The sequence below is a fragment of the Galeopterus variegatus genome, unplaced genomic scaffold (genome assembly GCF_000696425.1).
Source record: "Galeopterus variegatus unplaced genomic scaffold, G_variegatus-3.0.2 Scaffold5661, whole genome shotgun sequence".
Classification (NCBI taxonomy): Eukaryota; Metazoa; Chordata; class Mammalia; order Dermoptera; family Cynocephalidae; genus Galeopterus; species Galeopterus variegatus.
In genome coordinates this window covers 90126-108645 of record NW_007731772.1, presented here as the reverse complement: position 1 = coordinate 108645, position 18520 = coordinate 90126, and the positions used below count along the sequence as shown (strand labels likewise).

At 38.7% G+C, this 18520-nt stretch overlaps 1 protein-coding gene across 1 annotated transcript in view; it reads right to left on the bottom strand.

Annotated features, from left to right (window-relative positions):
* Positions 1–1351: 1351 nt before the first annotated feature.
* Positions 1352–18520, bottom strand: part of VPS54 (vacuolar protein sorting 54 homolog (S. cerevisiae)) — a 107294-nt gene continuing 90125 nt past the window's right edge. Inside the window, exons 14-22 of the mRNA XM_008589813.1 lie at positions 17656–17837; positions 16755–16867; positions 13034–13097; positions 10555–10660; positions 9464–9551; positions 8777–8898; positions 8583–8663; positions 8070–8173; positions 1352–1421 (exon numbers count right to left, since the gene is read on the bottom strand). Of these exons, the coding sequence (XP_008588035.1) occupies positions 1352–1421; positions 8070–8173; positions 8583–8663; positions 8777–8898; positions 9464–9551; positions 10555–10660; positions 13034–13097; positions 16755–16867; positions 17656–17837 (930 nt within the window). The remainder of the gene's footprint in view (positions 1422–8069; positions 8174–8582; positions 8664–8776; positions 8899–9463; positions 9552–10554; positions 10661–13033; positions 13098–16754; positions 16868–17655; positions 17838–18520) is intronic.

The following is an 18520-nucleotide window of genomic DNA, read 5'->3' as shown; positions in this document are numbered from 1 at the left end:
AAAAAAAAAAAAAAAAAAAAAAAAAAAAAAAGAAATTCTTACATTTACAGTCAATTAATTTTTGGCAAAGGTGCCAAGATAATTCAAAGGGGGAAAGGATAGTCTTTTCAACAAATGGTGCTAGGACAATTGGAAATCCACATGCCAAAGAAAAGAACTTAGACTCACACCGTACATTAAAATTAAAGCAGGCTGGCAGGTTAGCTCAGTTGGTTAGAGTGTGGTGTTATAACACCAAAGTCAAGGGTTCGGATCCTGTACCATCCAGCTGCCAAGAAAAAAAAAATTAAAGCAAAATGGATCATAGACCTAATGGCCAGAGCTAAAACCATAAAATTGTTAGGTGAAAACATTGGAGGAAATCTTCATGGGCTGGGCAAAGAGTTCTGAGATATGACACCAAAAGCATGATGCAAAAAATTGATAAATTGGACTTGATCAAAATTTAAAAATTTTGTGCTTTAAGAGAGAACATTCAAGAGTATGGTGTTATAATAAACTCAAGGATTTGGATCCCCGTACTGGCCAGCCACACACACACGCACGCACGCACGCACGCACGCACACACACTCCGTACTGGCCAGCCATATACACACACACACACGCACGCACCCTGTACTGGTCAGCCACACACACACACACACACGCACACACGCACACACACACATACTCCGTACTGGCCAGCCATACACACACACACGCACGCACACACACACACTCCGTACTGGCCAGCCATACACAAACACACACGCACGCACACACACACTCCGTACTGGCCAGCCATACACACGCACACACACACACTCCGTACTGGCCAGCCATACACATACACACACACACACACACATGCACCCCATACTGGCCAGCCATACACACACACACAAAGAGAACATCCATAAAATGAAAAGAGAAGCCACGGACCAGGAGAAAATTTTGCAAATTATATATCAGATTAAAAAACCACTTGTACGCAGAATATATAGAGAACACTTACAACTCATTAATAATAAGAAAACCCAATTTGATTTCACCAAAGAAGATACATGAATGGCTAATAGACACATGAAAAGATGCTCAACATTCTTAGTCATTAGCTAAATGTAAATTAAAACCATCACGAGATACCACTACACACCCACTAGAATTACTGTAATACAAAAGGTAGAAAATAAGAAGTGTTGGTGAAGATTTGAGAAACTAGAACCCTTAAATATTGCTGGTGGGACTGTAAAATGGTACATCCACTTTGGAAGAGAATTTGGCAGTTTCTCAAAATGTAAACCATAAACTTACCATATGACTCAGCCCTTCTAGGAATTTACCCACATTGTAAATTTGAATGTCCACATTTCAATGTCCATGGCAGTGCAGGAGCAGAAAGGGGGTGATCACTTTCTTCTCCATCATACAGTTGACACCCCTGTAACAAAAGACAGGTTAATAACAGAAAAACATAACAAATTTATTAATGTGCACGAGAGCCATACAAAACAACCAGAGGTCAGAGAGAGACCTGGAGGCTGCTTATTTAGTCCAGCATGTCAAAGTGCCTTATTTTGGAGTATCATTTTCTGAGCCCCAACAGCAGCATTATTTATAATAGCCAAAAGCTAGAAACAGTTGACATGCCATCATCAGATGAATGGATAAACAAAAGTGGTCTGTCCATACAATGGAATACTGCTAGTCAGCAATAAAAAAAAAATAACCTGATACACGCTACAACATGGATGAACCTCAAAATGCAAAGGAAGCCAGACACAAAAGACTACATGTTTTATGATTCCATGTACATGAAATCGAGGCAGGACAGAAGAGGGACTTGCCCCAGGGAGGCTGCTTTAGCCAACACCTGCTAGCAGCAGCTAAATCACGCTATTGATCAACCGCCCTCCTTCAGAACCCTGTGGTTTTCTTTTTTTTTTTTTCCTTTTTGTCTCTTTTCGTGACCGGCAACGGATCGCAACCCTCAGTGTCGCGCCCGTACCTGACCAGGACCGGCAACGGGATCGCAACCCTCGGTGTTGCGCCCGCACCTCGCTCAGCCAGTGAGCGGGAACCGGTCTGTATGTGGGATCCGAACCCTCGGCGGGAGCGCCGCCGCGCTGCGCCACCGGGCCGGCCCAGAACCCTGTGGTTTTCTGAGCAGAAAACAAAACCACAAGCACCCAAAATCCCTTTTCCTAGAATAGAGTTTACACTTGCAAGAACACCTAAAGCCTCCTTTTTCTCCCCCTTTTTCTTGAATATTCCTGCCCTTAGTTAAGATAGAGAAACACCCCCATCCCAGAACAACATATAAACTTTTCCCTAAGAGTTCACAGGGCGCTCCTCTCTAGCAAGGATGTCCCTCCTTCTGCGTGTACTTTCACTTTGCAATGAACTTTGAGTGTAAGTGAATCTGCCATGTGAGCTTGAAGTTATTGTGGGTTCCTGATGAGATTCTTCCCTTGGGAAATCCAAGGACCTGCATCTCTGACATCAATTTGTCCAGAAAAGTCACACTTATAGGGACAAAAAGCAGATTAGTAGTCACCTAGGAGTGGGAACAGGGATTAACTCAAAAGGGTATAAGGAAACTATTTGGAGTGATGAAAATATTCTAAAAATGGATTGTGGTAATGGTTGCACAACTCTAAGTTTTCTAAGGAATCACTGAATTACACACATACAATGAGTGAATGGTATATCAGTTTTTCAAAAGGAGATAGTTTAGCTACTTCTTTGCAGATATTGTTAGATATTTTAGATGCTTTCGTGACTGCCTCTGATAGATTGTTCCACACAAGGACTTATCTGTCCTTTTTGTTAGAATGATTATGGGAAATGGAGTTCAGGACAGCAAGAGACGATCTATTGTGCAGAACACAGTGGGGAGTGGGTGAACACGTTTTCTGTATTGATGGAACTCATGCCAGGCCATTAAGTATTTATCTATGAATACAAATATGGCTTGTTTTCAAGATATTGGGTCTCTCCAGCCTCTGCTTGTAGCTCTAGGCTTGTTTTCCTCTCTTTGGCCATTTTAAACCCGGGCCTGTAAACATGCATCAATTCCTAATCCAAACCAAGAGTAACTTGGGGAAAGTGTGAGCCTCAGCTCCGACTGGTCGTTGTACTGATATTGGTCATGAAGGATAGGAAGGCATTGCTTACGTTTCAGTGTGAGCACCACACATGCGCAGGCTAGGCTTAGCAGGGCTTGGGTTTTGACTAGGTAAGCTATGAGGAATGTACCCACTTACTTTGGCATGGTATTTCATCCTTTCTAAAGCACATATTTTACCCCCAAATGCAAGGAGCAAGTCTTATTCCTGTTATTGCTTGAAAACTGATTTGGAGAGGTTAATTATATGCCCATATCAAGACTGAGTCAGCCAAACTGCATTGAGGACTCAGGCCAGCTTGGTCAAGTTCAGATTTGGGTTGTATCTTCTCCCTGGAGGTCTGTGTTGGTCAGGCCCTAGGGCCATTTCTGTTGCCTGTGCTTTTGAATGAAAATAATTCTCCTCCTGCAGCGCTACTTGGTAGAATAAAACATGACATTTATATAACCTGACTTTTAGAGCCCTTCCAAGTACATTCTTACTTGAGCCTCCCAAGAACTCAGCGCAAGAATCAGGAGATGGATTAGTATCCTTATGTGAAGCCTCAGGGACAGAGCTCAGAGCGATGGGGACTTGCCTCAGAGGGGCAGGTAGGTGGCACAGCCAGCTCCAGAGCAGGGTTCTTTGCACTGTGCTTGGCCTGGTTGCCTCTCAACAGAGCCTTTGCCTAGGTGCTCTAAATTGTCAGATTGACTAGATTTTAGACGTTGAATTCAGCATACGATACATTTTTTTTATGATCCTGTCCAAGCAGATTTAGTGACTGAAGCACATTGGAGAAGCTTGTCGAAGCATCACATTATCAAGGTGTGGGGAGTATGAGGGTCCTTCAAAAGTTCATGGAAAGCTTCATATTCTCTTTCTCCCTCTTTTTTTTTTTTGGCAGCTTGCCAGTATGGTATATTATCTTTTAATTCTATTTTTCCACAAATTTTTTGAAGTGCCCTGATATATCACTATATACCCCCTTTGTTGAAGGTCGTGTAGAGTTAGGGGTTGATGTTACCAAATGTGGAGAGTGGGTAAGGATGGTTTTGAAAGGCCTCAGGAAGGAGTAAATTGTTTACACTTCCCAGTGCTCTTGAAATTAAAGCGAGGGGCTGAGATGTTATATAGGGGAAGTAGGCCTGCAGGTCCTGGTGTTTGCTGATTCAGTCTTGTCTGTCTCTGTCTCTGAAATTATGCTCTTCTGTGCAGATTTTTTACTGCTTGTCTCTCTATGTTATTGGAACCTGCAAGGTATCCATGGTAAAGCCAATTTACACCCAGTCGAGCCTGTGCATATTAACACTTATGCTTGAAAATGGGAAAAATGACAAAGCCTGCTGAAGAAAGGTCTCAGCGCACTCTTTGACGTGTCGCTGGGAGTGAAGAGATGAAAAATGACCTTGGGGTGCTGCAGAGTGAATCTCATTTCATGCAAGAAAAATGAGATTAAAAATATTTCAAGGCAATAAAGTACCTTCAAGTGCCTGTGCTGGGTGAATAAAGCAGCAGTCACAGGTCCTGGGCGGGGGAAGCGGTAGGATGGAGCAGGGGCTGTGCAGGGGGACACAAGTACTGGGTCATTCATAGCTGCCTAAGAAGGGGGAGGTGGGAGTTGCAGAGTCAGTATGTCTTCTGGGGAGAGATATGCCTCTGGGAGTCGCTGGGCACCTGTGCCATCCCTGACACTGTGGTTTGCAGTCTTTTTTATTGTGCAAGAGCAGTGGAACTTCTTATTTCCCTCTTCTGTGGCCAAGAACCTTGCTCTTTGACATACCTGTTGTGGATGGAATGGCCCCCATTGTGACAGTGCTCAGAGGGTGGGAAATCTGATTATGGTGTTTGAAAGGTGGGGCCTTTAAGAGGTGATTAGATTGTGAGGACTGTACCTGATTGATGCATTCATGGAGTAATGGGTGTGGTTCTGATGGCTTTATAGGGAGAGTGAGTGAGAAGGTAGCTCTTGCTCTGGCCATTCTCACCATGGGATATCCTGGGAAGCTGTAGAGAGCCACCACCCAGAAGAAGGCCCTCACCAGATGTGCCCCCTGGACCATGAACTTCCCAGCCTCCAAAACTGTAAGAAATAAAGTTCGTTTCTTTATAAATTACCCAATTTCAGATATTCTGTGATTAGCAACAGAAACAAACTAATACAATATCCCTCTCTAGAATTCTACAGCAGGTTTCTCAGCCTGTCACCTTTGACATTTAGGGCTGGATCATTCTTTGTGGTTGGGTAGAGGGGCTGGGCAAGGTTGTCCTGTGCATTGCAGGGTGTTGAACAGCATCTCTGGCCTCTACCACTCAATGCCAGGAGCACCTCCTCATGCAGTTACGACAACCCAAAATGTTTCCAGGTATTGTTAAATGTCTCCTGGGGAGCAAAATCATCTCCCCCTCCCATTGAGAACCACTGTTTTAGGAGGTGGCAAAAATTAGCTGAGTCTGAATACTTCTGAGGCATGTTGGCATTGAAAAGGGGCTGGAATAGTTCAGAATGGTTCAAATTTATCTCTTTGAGTAAAATTATCTCCATATAACTTAGCACTTAATGGCTTGGTGGATATAGCAGACAGAATAATAAGTGCCCAAAGAAGTCCGTGTTTTAATACCCAGAACCTGTGAATATGTTCCTTACATGGCAAAGGGGATTCTGTAGCTGTGATTAAGGTAAGAACCTTGAGATGGGAGTGGGGGTTATCCTGGGCTATCTGAGTGAGCCCAGTGTAATCACAAGTGTCCTTATAAGAGGCAGGCAGGAGGGTCAGAGTCGGAGAAGGAGATGTGATGTCAGAAGCAGAGATGAGAGAGAGAGAAAGAGAGAGATTGGAAGACGTTACACTGCTGGCTTTGAAGATGCAGGAAGGGGCCACAGACCATGATATGTAGGCTGCCTCTAGAAGCTGGAAAATTCAGGGAGACAGAGTCTCCCCTCAGAGTCTCCAGAAGGAACCCAGCCCTGCTGACACCTTGATGTCAGCCCCGTGAGATTCATGGTGGACTTCTGACCTCCAGAGCTGTAAGGCAATGAACTTAATTTGTTTCAAGCCACTAAGTTCGGGTCATTTGCTACAGCAGCCACAGGAAACCCACATAGTGGCACTCTGCTTTTCCTCAGCTAGACTGAAGGCTTCTGAGCGTGGGGCCACGGCCGGCCTGTGCTTTCGCATCACCCCTCACAGTGCTGTGCTGCTGATTGGCTAGAGTGACTTTCTCCTGACATAGGCAGTGTTTTCTGTAAACTTTGAGATCAGGGCAATTCCTCCTCTTTTCTGGAGAGGCCCATCTAATCCTGATGGGCCTGGTGTTCCCTGGTAGCCTCTCCCCCTTCTGCAGATACAGTCACCTGTACCCTGGGAGTCCCTCTTCCTCCTCTCTCCTCCAAGGCTCCCTGGCTATGCATATCCCTTAGCCACTGTCTCTCTTGGAGCCCACCTGGACCTTTCTTCTTGAGACAGGGCACTCTGGGGGTCTGTCATATGGCTTGTGCTGTGTACATTTGGAAGTCCTTTTCTCATTTACCATGGGAACTGGGTTGGCAAAAACTTACTGTTCATAAATTCATTAGTTTTCACTTTTAAGACTTTATTTTTTAGAGCAGTTTTAGGTTCACAACAAAATTGAGCAGAAAGTACAGAGTTCCCATGTGCCCTCGTTCCTCCTTCCCCACCCCCAGCCTCCGCTACGATCAACATCCCCCTCCATAGAGTGGTACATTTGTTTCAATCCACGAACCTAGATTGACACCATAATCACCCAGAGTCCTTCGTTTACCTTAGGGTTCACTCTTGGTGTTGTACATTCTATGGGTTTTGACAAATGTGTAATGACATGTACCCACCATTATAGTGTCATACAGAGTGGTTTCACTGAAGTTTTGCTTTTACATGTATAGTTTGTTTTGTTTTGTTTTTGGTGGCTGGCCAGTTTTGGGGGATCTGAACCCTTAACCTTGGTGTTATTAGCTGACGTTTTAGTTTTAATGCAGATTATAGACCACAAGAAATACTTCGCATGTCGGGATTGGCTCACTCAGTAGGTATCCAGTGTGATTTCTATGCAGCTGTGCCCAGCACTTATAACTTTGGCCAGTTACCCATTAAATGTATACTGTTTGTTATAAGTAGGAGCAGGAGAGGGAGTGTGACCAGCTCAGTGTAAAATGATCCCAACTGCATGAAAAAACGTTTAAGGCATGCTCACTAATTGGGATAAATTCTACAAATACTGGACATTACTGGGGAGGAATATAACCAGGAGCAAAAGCCACAGAGCTGTGCCTCCCCAGAACATCCAGTCTAACATGGCATCACACAGAGAGCTCTAGCGAATGTTGGATACAAACACAGTCTGCACACCCAGAATAAGCCAGGATTTGCCTGGATAATTCAACAGAACTTTCTTATAAAAGGATAGAACTGCATTTGCAGGTCCTAGCAAAGTCCTGCATCAAAAAAGGCTGGACAAAGCTCCAGGATACTAGATCCTGGGCAGGTTTTCTCTCTTGAGGTTTCTTCCTTCCTCCTGAGATTGCTGCTTGCCCTTGTGGGAGGAGGAGGAGGGATGAGAATAGAGAAGCCAGGATTCCGGTCTCAGCTGGGCATTTGCAGGCAGGTCATAGATTCTAGGACTGGATTTCCTCATCTGAAAGGGAGGGTTTGGACATGATAGCTTCAAGATTTCTATTGGTCAAGAAACACTCTGGCTCTTATCCAGGTGGAGACCCTGCCAGAACCAGGCTCACCACCATTTACTTCCATGTGCCTGGTCACCAAACACCATCGACCTTTAGGTAGTAGCTTCAGATTGATTCTGAATGCCTGTGCAATAATGTTAGACATAGCCCCCTCTAGCCCTCTAACCCTGCATTGCTTGCAAAACAAACAAATTCATTCCAGGTGGAACAGGTCTCTTTCCTGCCATGGAGTGTGTAGGAATTACTGTGCTGTTTTAGAGTCTTGCATGAAAGAAACCTCATGTCCTTTTGTGCCCTGCAGAGGGCGATCTGGTCTTGCAATCGGTTTTTCCATGTTTGGAGGTAGTTGCAAGGAAGTCGGCCGCTTTTTGGGCGGCTAACCTGCAAGACCATGAAAGAGGAATTCAACCGGCATAGTAAATTAAAATGCAATTTAAACTTCAACTCATGTTGGGCATAACTTTGCGCACAAAAAAAAAAAAGAATTATCTCCCCTACTCCCTCCAGCCCCTTAGAAGATGAATATCAACTATCTAGGAAATCTGAAATTTTTATTCAGTTGGTTTTTAGACCCTGAAGAATTTGAATTTTTAGACAACTGTGGGTTAGACTACTATGGCTGGCTTTGGCCACAGCAAATGGTCACACTTTCCTAAAGAAAAAAAAAATTCTACCAATTAGTAAATATCTTCTGAAAATTTAGATTCTCACCACATCTTAACTTATTATCTATAAAATGAAAAGTTACAATGCCTTTAAGCAAAGCCTAATAATTTCCATAAATCATTACCTTAGATAATAGCTTGTCAAATAGGCTATCCATTATCGCTACAAGCTTAGCAGATATTTCAGCTATGTGGTCATGGTAGTCCTGTAATGAGAAACGATATTGTATTTTATAGTCCTCAGGAAACATCTAAAAAATACCTAACAATTAAGCAACTAAATTTATGAAACTCCAATAGAAAATATATGAAAAATTACCTTAGTGATATGATCAAAATGCTTAAGCATGCTATATTGCTTAGATGGTAGTCGAGCTTCAAAATGAGCCCGGATCACAGGAATGTAGTGCACAATTAACTGCAAACAACGTGAAGAAAGAGCTGAAGATCCAGGAAACAGGTATATAATGGAAAAACAGAAAAAGATATTAGTTGATTTTAATTACATATCAAATAAAGAATGTCAATTAATTTTATACAGATCCCAGTTTATTTTATAAATTAAGAGCACCTTGGCAGAAGACAACATACTTCATTTTGCTTAGGAAAATAAGGTGGTACTGAATAATGTCATGAACATGATGCTTTCCTAATGGACTCAAGTTGTGAGCATTACCAGTAGGAGGACGCTACTAAGACAATTGATTCTCTTCTGACATTCAGATATCTTTCACCCTAATGCAGTTCACACACATTAATTACATTTAAACATTTTCTAGAGTGCTACAACTTCCAAATAACTAATGCTTCTTATAGTGGAAATCCCTCATTTTTCCCCAGAGGTTACTTTTTCAATTATGATGATACATAAAAGAGTGAGGTAGCATTTACCACTTTTAGATCCTTTGGTTAGAGTCATGAAAACATGAGGTCTAATAAAAACACAATAAATACAGTGACATCATTGTAACACCTCAGCATGTGAATTAAATGCAAGAATCCATACCCAAATTTTTTGTGGTTATCGTTTTTAGTCCAACAACTTGCAGCGCCCCAGCTCCAAGAACCAACTGGCAACTTCTTGAATTGAAGTACTAACAAAGGAAGGAGGAAAAAAACCCAACTATTTATTAAAGCTGTTCTTTACATGTCGGCAGTGTGTTAACTGTTCTAAAAATACATTCTTTTTTCCTCTCATTCAAGAACCAAGTGAATTTTCTAGTGGAATCAACTATCTATATGTAATAACAAATAAAAGGGAGGGAGATTCTAAATGATATTTACTGTCTGGTAAGAAAAAAGTTGAGAAATTCTAAAAACCGGTTTTCAGAAATTAAATCTTTTATCCGCATTCACAAAACTAGTTCTGTTTCAGTCATTCTTATTGGAAAGTCCCATTTTCAAAAGAGTAACAAAAATCTTCCCCAATTAAAACATACCAATTCAATTTCAGGACAGAAATAACTGATAGATTAGAGGTCTGAAAAAAATAAAGCCTTTCCTCTCTACTAGCAAGTAAAAATATGTTAATATGAAAAGAGTAACAAAAATCTTCCCCAATTAAAACATACCAATTCAATTTCAGGACAGAAATAATTGATAGATTAGAGGTCTGAAAAAAATAAAGCCTTTCCTCTCTACTAGCAAGTAAAAATATGTTAATATAAAATGGCTGAATAAAATTATCATCACATTTTCACTGTACATCAATGGTCTGAAAGAATGATGTAAGAAAAATCTCTAACCTTAGTGAGATGAATTTTGTAAAGTTCAGTGAATTCCTTCCATGCACATTTGAAACCAGTCCAGGTTTTTTGACCTAAGTGGCCTCAGTCATGTTCGGCACCTAACGAACAAATCATCTCCTGTCTCCAATGTCATTAACAACTCTATTGGTGTAATGAGGAATCACTAAATGTGGAGTGAGAAGGAAGCAGGTAGCCTTTTTGCAGTAATATGTTGTGATTCAACCACAATCAAATGTCACAAAACTAAAGTCTTAAAGATAAATTTGACCTTAGAGTTGAAAGACTAGTCACACCCTAATGAATTAAATCTTCCAACTATTTTTCCTTAATGGGGTGAAGTCATACATACCTTCAATAAATCTGACAGACGAGTAAGCATGTCAGTAGTAACAGATGGGATGTTATCCACACACTGGCAATATTCAAGGATAATTCTTATTAACAGTAATACGGTTCTATAAGAAAAAAAAGATGACCCAATAGGCAATCAAAACAAGAAAAATCAAAATGATTCAATATATAAAAATCAAATTACCAGTACAATGGATCTCTGAGGATATACTGATATTGGTAACTTAAAATTATGTTTTACCTATAAGTGCAGCAGGTTCTGGACTAATGTGAGGCAAGAGAGAAGTCTAAGGTGCGAAATTTAAGGAAGGACTTACTCTTAGAGTTGTGCAATTGCAGTATCAGCACTTGCACAACACTGATGAGTGGCTCCTAAAATTTTGCACTATAGGTATAGCACTGTCTTTATGGCATTCTTATTAAGAAAGTCTTTTCAGTAAGGCAGATATTCCATTCCTTGCCAATTCAGAAACACTGACAAAGAGCCTACCCAGTGTTTCTGGTTACCTATGTAGTAGATTCTCAATCACAATAATTGAATTCATGAAGGGAAACTAGTCCAGATTGTCTTGGCAAGATGAAAAAGAAGCTATAATAGCTTCTAAGGACAACATATCTCTTAAGTTTTTTGGCTGATAACATCAAGGTCCAGGGTTCAATCCCTGTATTAGCTAGCTGCCAAACAAACAAACAAACAAACAAAAAACAAAAACCACCAAGAAGTTTATTGGTAGATCACAAAAGGTCCTCCAAAAATGATAAAGTTATCAGCTTAATAGAAGGACATGTCACAAGTTGAAAAGACATACCACTGGAAGGTTAAATAAGACTGAAAATAAGAGGGAAAGAGTAATTCGTTGTAGAACATCTAAACTCAGTGAGATGCTCAGAAATGAGAGATCTATGTAAAATAATGGTTTATAAAAATCTGAAAGATATCAGGAACAGCAATTCAAGAAGGATAGTGTCTGGCCTTTATAACAGCTTATCAGACAATATATTTATTCTCTACGCATACTCCCAGAGTCTGCTTTACTGGGCATGAGTCCATTGCTTGTATTTTGTAATCTCTCAGAAGATACCCTTTAGCCAGGTAGTTCTGATCTTTGGCAAGTAGCCTCTTTGCCTAAACAGCTAGAAAGCCAGATAAGCCAGAGGGGACCATTTCCATCAAGTACATGAAGAGCAACCAGATAAAGGGTAGTTAAAGAGGGAAATCATAATTAGATTAAAGAGATGAGATTATAGGGAGGTTGAAAAAAGCTATGCCCTACCAGAAACAGGGAAGGACTCCAGAGAATAAAGGAACAAAGATTTAAGTTTAGAACATGTGTAATTCAGACTTGAACACACATTGAGAAAAAGAATCAATTCTATACACATTTTTTGAGTGCTTATAGTGGTACCCAAAAAAACTAAAATGGTAAGACATGATCCCCACCTTTGAGGAATTCAGAGTCTAACCAGGGAGACATATACAACATATACATAAATAAATAATTCTATTATAGTATGGTAAGTGCCATGACAGAGGCACATAGAGTTACATTCTTCCTGGAGTGGGTGGCTTTTTCACAAAAGACTTAGTGACATGAATCAAAGAAGAAAAGTGAAAAGGAATGCTGGTCTAGATATTGGGAGTTAGACCTAGATTCTAATTCTGCCTCCATTTGGGTCACTTTATGTTATCTCCTTAACCTTCTAAATTTCAATTCTCCTAACTGTAGAAAGAAAACAATAATCCCTGATGTGTCTATTTCATAAAGTGGTTGTAAAGATCAAATGAGATCATATATATGAAAATACTTATATTACGAAGTACTGTTAAAGTTTTTTTTTAAAAAAAGAAGATATCATTTTAATTACCAAGTTATTAAAAGACGTGTAGTACCAGACAAACAATGCCGGACTTTGTGTTTCTTAGTTAACTTGAATTTGAGGTACATTTATTGGTAAAAGAGTAAAGACCTAATGACTCAAATGATAAACATGAAAATAACTTCCAACAACTATCAACTTCTTATTAGGTGCTAGAACCTAATAAAATTCTTTACATGTATTACCTGTTTAATTTTCCCAATAATTCTATGTATAGCACTATTTCCCACATTTCGTGGTCTTCAGAGCCCACAATTCAAACTGCTATGTTATACTATACACTGAGAAAACTATAGAAAAAAAGACAGAGCCTGGGATGGTATAATAACATAATGAAGCCACTACATCACCCTTGGACTATCTAGATTTCTTGTTATCTGAGAAAAATCAAGTCCTCTTTGTTAAGCCAATACAGTCCCTAATGGATAAAGCATGCACTAGAATATAGAAAATGAAAAGGAATCCATAAATTTTCCTTTACATTCTTTGTAGGATTTAAAATTGTTAATCCAAAATTTCCAATTCACTTTAATGGGGAACTAGAAGACTTAATGTTTTAAATAATTGACTCAACTAATAAAGAAAAATGTGTCACTCACCCAACAACAGCATACTGTTGTCCCTCAACAATGAGAACTTCAGCTGGTTTCCTTTCTTCTGTAGCTAGAGAGTAAAGCAAACAAACAAGAGAGACAAGGGTACAAGATGAAACAAAACACTGGAGAAAAAGCTGAAGAAGATAGTTGCTATTTAGGGCCTGGAACTATCTCATTTCTGAAAATAAGTACCTACTTCTTGGAAAGCAATTTGGCACAGAGTAAATAATGTATATGGGGTTTGGAGTTAGAGAGATTTGGCTTTGAGTCCCAATATGCCAATTACTGGATGCATGACCTTGGGCCAATTACTTAACTTCTTTGAGTCTCAATATGTATTATCTATTAAATGCAGATAACAATAACTGTCTTTCAGGGTTGTTGTTAATGGTAGAGATAATGATTGCAAATCACCTATCCCCTAGGCCTGACACATGGTAGATGATCAGTAAGTAGTCTAAAAAAAAAAAAAAGTTATTATTAGTTTGGAAAGGCAGAACTAGCATTTCAACTGGCTATATTTTTATTATTTTTAGAATACAAGTTAATTAGAGAGATTATATATTTAATTCTCAAAATTTAAGCCCAGAAGTTACTTTATTTTCAGCATGTGCTATTTCTTATCATTATAAAACAAAATTCGTCATGTTGACATGAAAAGAATAGTAGACTGGATTACTGTCCAGGACCAGGCAAATTAATTAAATTACCGTGGGCAAGTCATTATGCTTCCCTAAGCTTTAAGTCCCTTAGAACTCTAAGACATGAAATGTCTACTTCCTCTTTTCTTTCAAGCAAAGAAGTCCAGTGTGATATATATTTTAATCGCAAGTCACTATGTAAGTCAGACTATGAATTTTTTGAGGGCAAGGCCTGTGTCTTAACCAATTTTCTATATTGCAAAGAAGCAGCATAGCATGGTAGATAAGAGAAAGGCCCTAAGTCAATCTGCCTGTGTTTGAATCCCAGCTCTACCTCTAACTAGGTATGTAACGTTAAGCAAGTTGCTTTTAACCTCTTTGCGCCTCAGTTTCCATATCTGTCAAATGATAATAGTGACAGTATCTAGCTCATGGACCTGTAGATGAGATTCTAGAGTACTAAGAACAAACTGTGTAGCACTAAGCAAGCACTAAAAGAAATGTATGATGGATGAATGAATAATAACCCAGGATCCTTAACTTGATAAAAACTAGTAACGTTAATGGACTTCTAACAGCATACACCTATGCTATCCAAAAAGGGGGGAAAAAAAAGACTGAGGCAAAAACAAGTATGTAAGAAAAACCTCCTACCATTGGACCATTAGTATCCTCAAAGAGAGAGTGAAAATATGCGATCACTTTGCAGGAAAAAGCACATGGTTAATTCAATCACTCTACATTTATAATTTTAATTCAAAAATCATTTGTTTGTATAACAGTGGAATAGACAGAGAACATGTCCTAGTCATCCAGCATAGCATCTCACATAGTGGGAAGTCAATCAAATATAGCTTGAAAGAGTAGTTGAGTGATTAAGTCTTACCAGGAGTCTTCAAAAAGTTCATGGAAAGATTCATATTATCTTTAAATTCCATTTTGACAAACTTTTTGAAGTACCCTCATATAACTTTAAACTAGTGATTTAGAATGGTCAGTGTTTTATTTTTCCTTCAGCTTTTGCTACTTGAATGCTTTTGTTTGGCTAATATCATATAATCAATTAAAAAATTGTAACTACCACTCAACATTATTCCCTACTAAAAATGGTCACTATATAACAGAAATTTACTTAATTCCTTCAATTCCTCCCTCTGCCCCATATGAACAAATCTGTTTTATACCTGTCCTTAACCCCTTCCCTCTTGTCATAGTGGTAGAAGAGGTAGCCTTTTCCTAGATGTGAGGTAGTAAATAACAAGCTGACAGAGTCCTTGTTATTTTGGAATTATGCCAGCAAGGCTGGCTTCCCATTTGCCTGTCTCCCCCTTCTCCCTCTCCTTGAGATCTGACCTTTGAATGAACCCGGAATCCTGAGAACTTTTGTAAAGGAGGAATTTATCTCTTATTTTGCTGATAAGTAGTTAGCCATGAACCTTCAAGCGCCATGGCAACAGAAAGTGTTCTATAAACAGCTTTGTACCAGACATAACTGGCTTAATCAGTATAATATGTTATATTTACTGGCTTATAAAAAGAACCTAAAATAAACTAAGGTGCTTCATAGGTCAGCAGCTTGGGAAGCCCTCCTGATCCCATAAACGTGATTCCTCATTAATACTTTACCATCTCCCCTTGGGTACTGGTCCTCAACACCTAGAACTCTAGATTCAATTCCAGGTGCCTTCCCCTGTAAGTCCCCCTCTCTCATTCTTATTCTAAATCAATCTTCTTCCTCTTTCTGTTAAGCATAAACATATAATTCAACTTCTCCTACTTAAAAAAAAATTCCTCCTGACTCCCTGAGTGGATTAAGGTAATAATCTCTCTAATTTCTCATATCTCTCTAGCTATCACTTCATCACTCACTTTTCCTTCACAGCTAAACTTGTTGAAAAAAAGCTGTCTACCCTTCCTCACCTTTCTAGTTACTTAGCACCAAACTGCAATCTGACTCCACTGAATTACTCCACTGGGATTGCAGTTATCTCCTACATGTCAAACTAATGGTTACTATCTGTATTTTACTTTGTCTTTCTCTTGCAGTGTAGTCGCATTTTGTGCAAATGTGAAGTACACAATTTAAAAATACTTCTATGTAGAGATTTAAACTTTCATTAAATGCACAAAATTTGAAATAGTGCAACTGCCTCCTCCATTAAAAATATTCAAGAACTTCATAATTTCAAATCTGGTATTACAGGAGGTGTTGTAAATCAATTTATATTATCATCACATGACAACTCAGCTTTAACTTGTTTACAAAAATAACTCCCAGCCATTTCATCCCTTTCGTATGAGAACCAACCTGTATTTCATACCAATGCCAATTCTCTCATTGAAACTCTAATTTTTTACTTCTGTGTCCTTCCAGACTTTTTCCTACCTCCCTGTCCCTTCCTTCATCATTTTCTTTCTCTACATTTCCTTACATTTTGGTTTTCTCTATTATATAACTGCATTACCTGTGATTTCTTATATATTTTTTTGTTTTGTTCATTAGACTTAGTTTTTTAAAGTAGGAATAACTGTTATCTCTCTCTCAATATGTGACTCAAAGTAGAAGCTTAACTGGTGTTCACTGAATGAATACATCTCTAAACAATATGGTACAGTAGTATGTGACTCAAAGTAGAAGCTTAACTGGTGTTCACTGAATGAATACATCTCTAAACAATATGAAATTAGCTAAGAATATAGCTATGAAATTATATAAAGCTGGTTTCAAATCCCAGCTCATCATTTGTACAAAATTTCTTAAGCCCTCCAAGCCTCAAGCCTCCTCACTGTTAAACAAGGCAATAATAGTACCTTCATAGTAGGCTGCCGTGAGGATAAAGTGGAGTAATACATGCAAAGCACATGGTCCAGTGTCTGGCATATGGTTAACACTCAATAAAGATCTGGAATTATTATTATGAATTACCATAGATACTTTTCCTGCCAATTATTTACTAACTAAGCTGGGAGTACTCATTCTAGGCTTTTCAATAGACATTGTCATCTAAAGAAATATTAAGCATCCATACAAAATAAATAAACAATAAAAAATTGGAAGAGACTGTGTGAAAGAATGCACATACCCCCTGATTTTTTTTCAGGTAAAGCAATCTTTCCATCTGATATAGAATCAACAAGATCCTGAAATTCTGCAGGAACATCAGCTTGCTTCCAGCGCTCATTGTCTAAGAGAAGGCTATTGAAAAGTAAAAAGAAAGGAAGGTAAACTTTAATCATTTTTCAACACCATCTTCCCTGGTTGAAAAGAAAAGAGGAGCTGAGTAAGTATATAAGATTGTAGAAGTGCTGAACACCTTAATAAATTGGAATCATTCATAAACAGGACCAATAGTTTCAGAAAATACTTCCCTTTTTATATATCTTAGCATAACCAAGAAGAGCAAAGAAACATAATTTACTTAAGTTTGAGTGGGAAAGAAAAGTCAACCTATTGAGAATCTTCCTGATAAGTACTTGAATAGAAGTAAACATTCTAACTCCACTTGAAAAGCCAAGAAATGTGATTTTAATTCCATAATTTATCTTCGATTTAAACATTCTAACTCCACTTGAAAAGCCAAGAAATGTGATTTTAATTCCATAATTTATCTTCAATTAAAAAAAAATGTATCAGGGGGCCGGCCCAGTGGCGCACTGGATAGTGCGCCGCTTGGGAAGCGCGGCGGCGCTCCCGCCCGAGGGTTCGGATCCCACATACAGACCGGTTCCCGCTCACTGGCTGAGCGAGGCGCGGGAGCAGCGCCAAGGGTTGCAATCCCGTTGCCGGTCCCCGGTCCGGTACGGGGGCGACACTGAGGGTTGCGATCCGTTGCGGGACAGGGAAAAAACCAAAAGACAAAAAAAAAAAAAATGTATCAGGGATTTGGCTGCCCAGTCAATTGAGTTTCTTCTTTTAAATATAATTATGTTTTGTAAAGAAAAAGAAAAAAACCCTGAAGAACAGAATGGACATGGTGATGGTACCTGAGCTTGGTTTTTCTCTCTTCATGAAATCTATTTACAAATTTATTAGCTTGGCTCTGAAGTGCTCCAAGTAATGACATGCTTTTTCTTCCACAGATCTGTTCAGTGTCTAAAATGAATGTTTCCATTAATCTGGAAAGTGTTATGAATTCCATGGAATTTAACTTTTCAAGAAAACCATCCTAAATTTTAAAGATAACAGAAAAATCATGACAGAGAGTTAGCATAACACCAAATATGGATAAATTATGAAACCAACTTAGTTTAACAAATGTCAACATTATATTATTTTTACAATATATAATTATACTAATAACATTATTTTTATCATTTTAAATGATAAAACATCAGACTCAGAAATTGAACATAAAAACCTTAATATGTCTAAATTTGATTCTTTATAACTAATATAATAGCTCAAATGAGTTCAGGTCATATTATAAAATTTTCACAATATTGGAGTTTAATTTTACTAATAACTTGTTTGACTATATATATCCATATATATGTAAATGTCCATATACATATATTAAAAAGCATATTAATTTCAAATTATTAAGTTATTTTTCAAAATAAGTCCTTTTAATCATTTATTTGAAAAAAATGTTTTAATAATTTTTCCCACGTCTTTTATTTAAATTATTTTACATCTCTGTAATAGATCACACCAGTAGTACCATTAACTTTATTAAGTGTTAAAAATATAATATGCATTATGTGGAACACGGGGACAAAAGTAAAGACATAATTCCAGATCTCTAAAATAACTATACTATGTATAAAACATAAAATATATAAAGCTTTATCAAAATAACTACCTTTGCTCTTGACATGAGAAATTTGACAGCTCGATCATGGCATATAT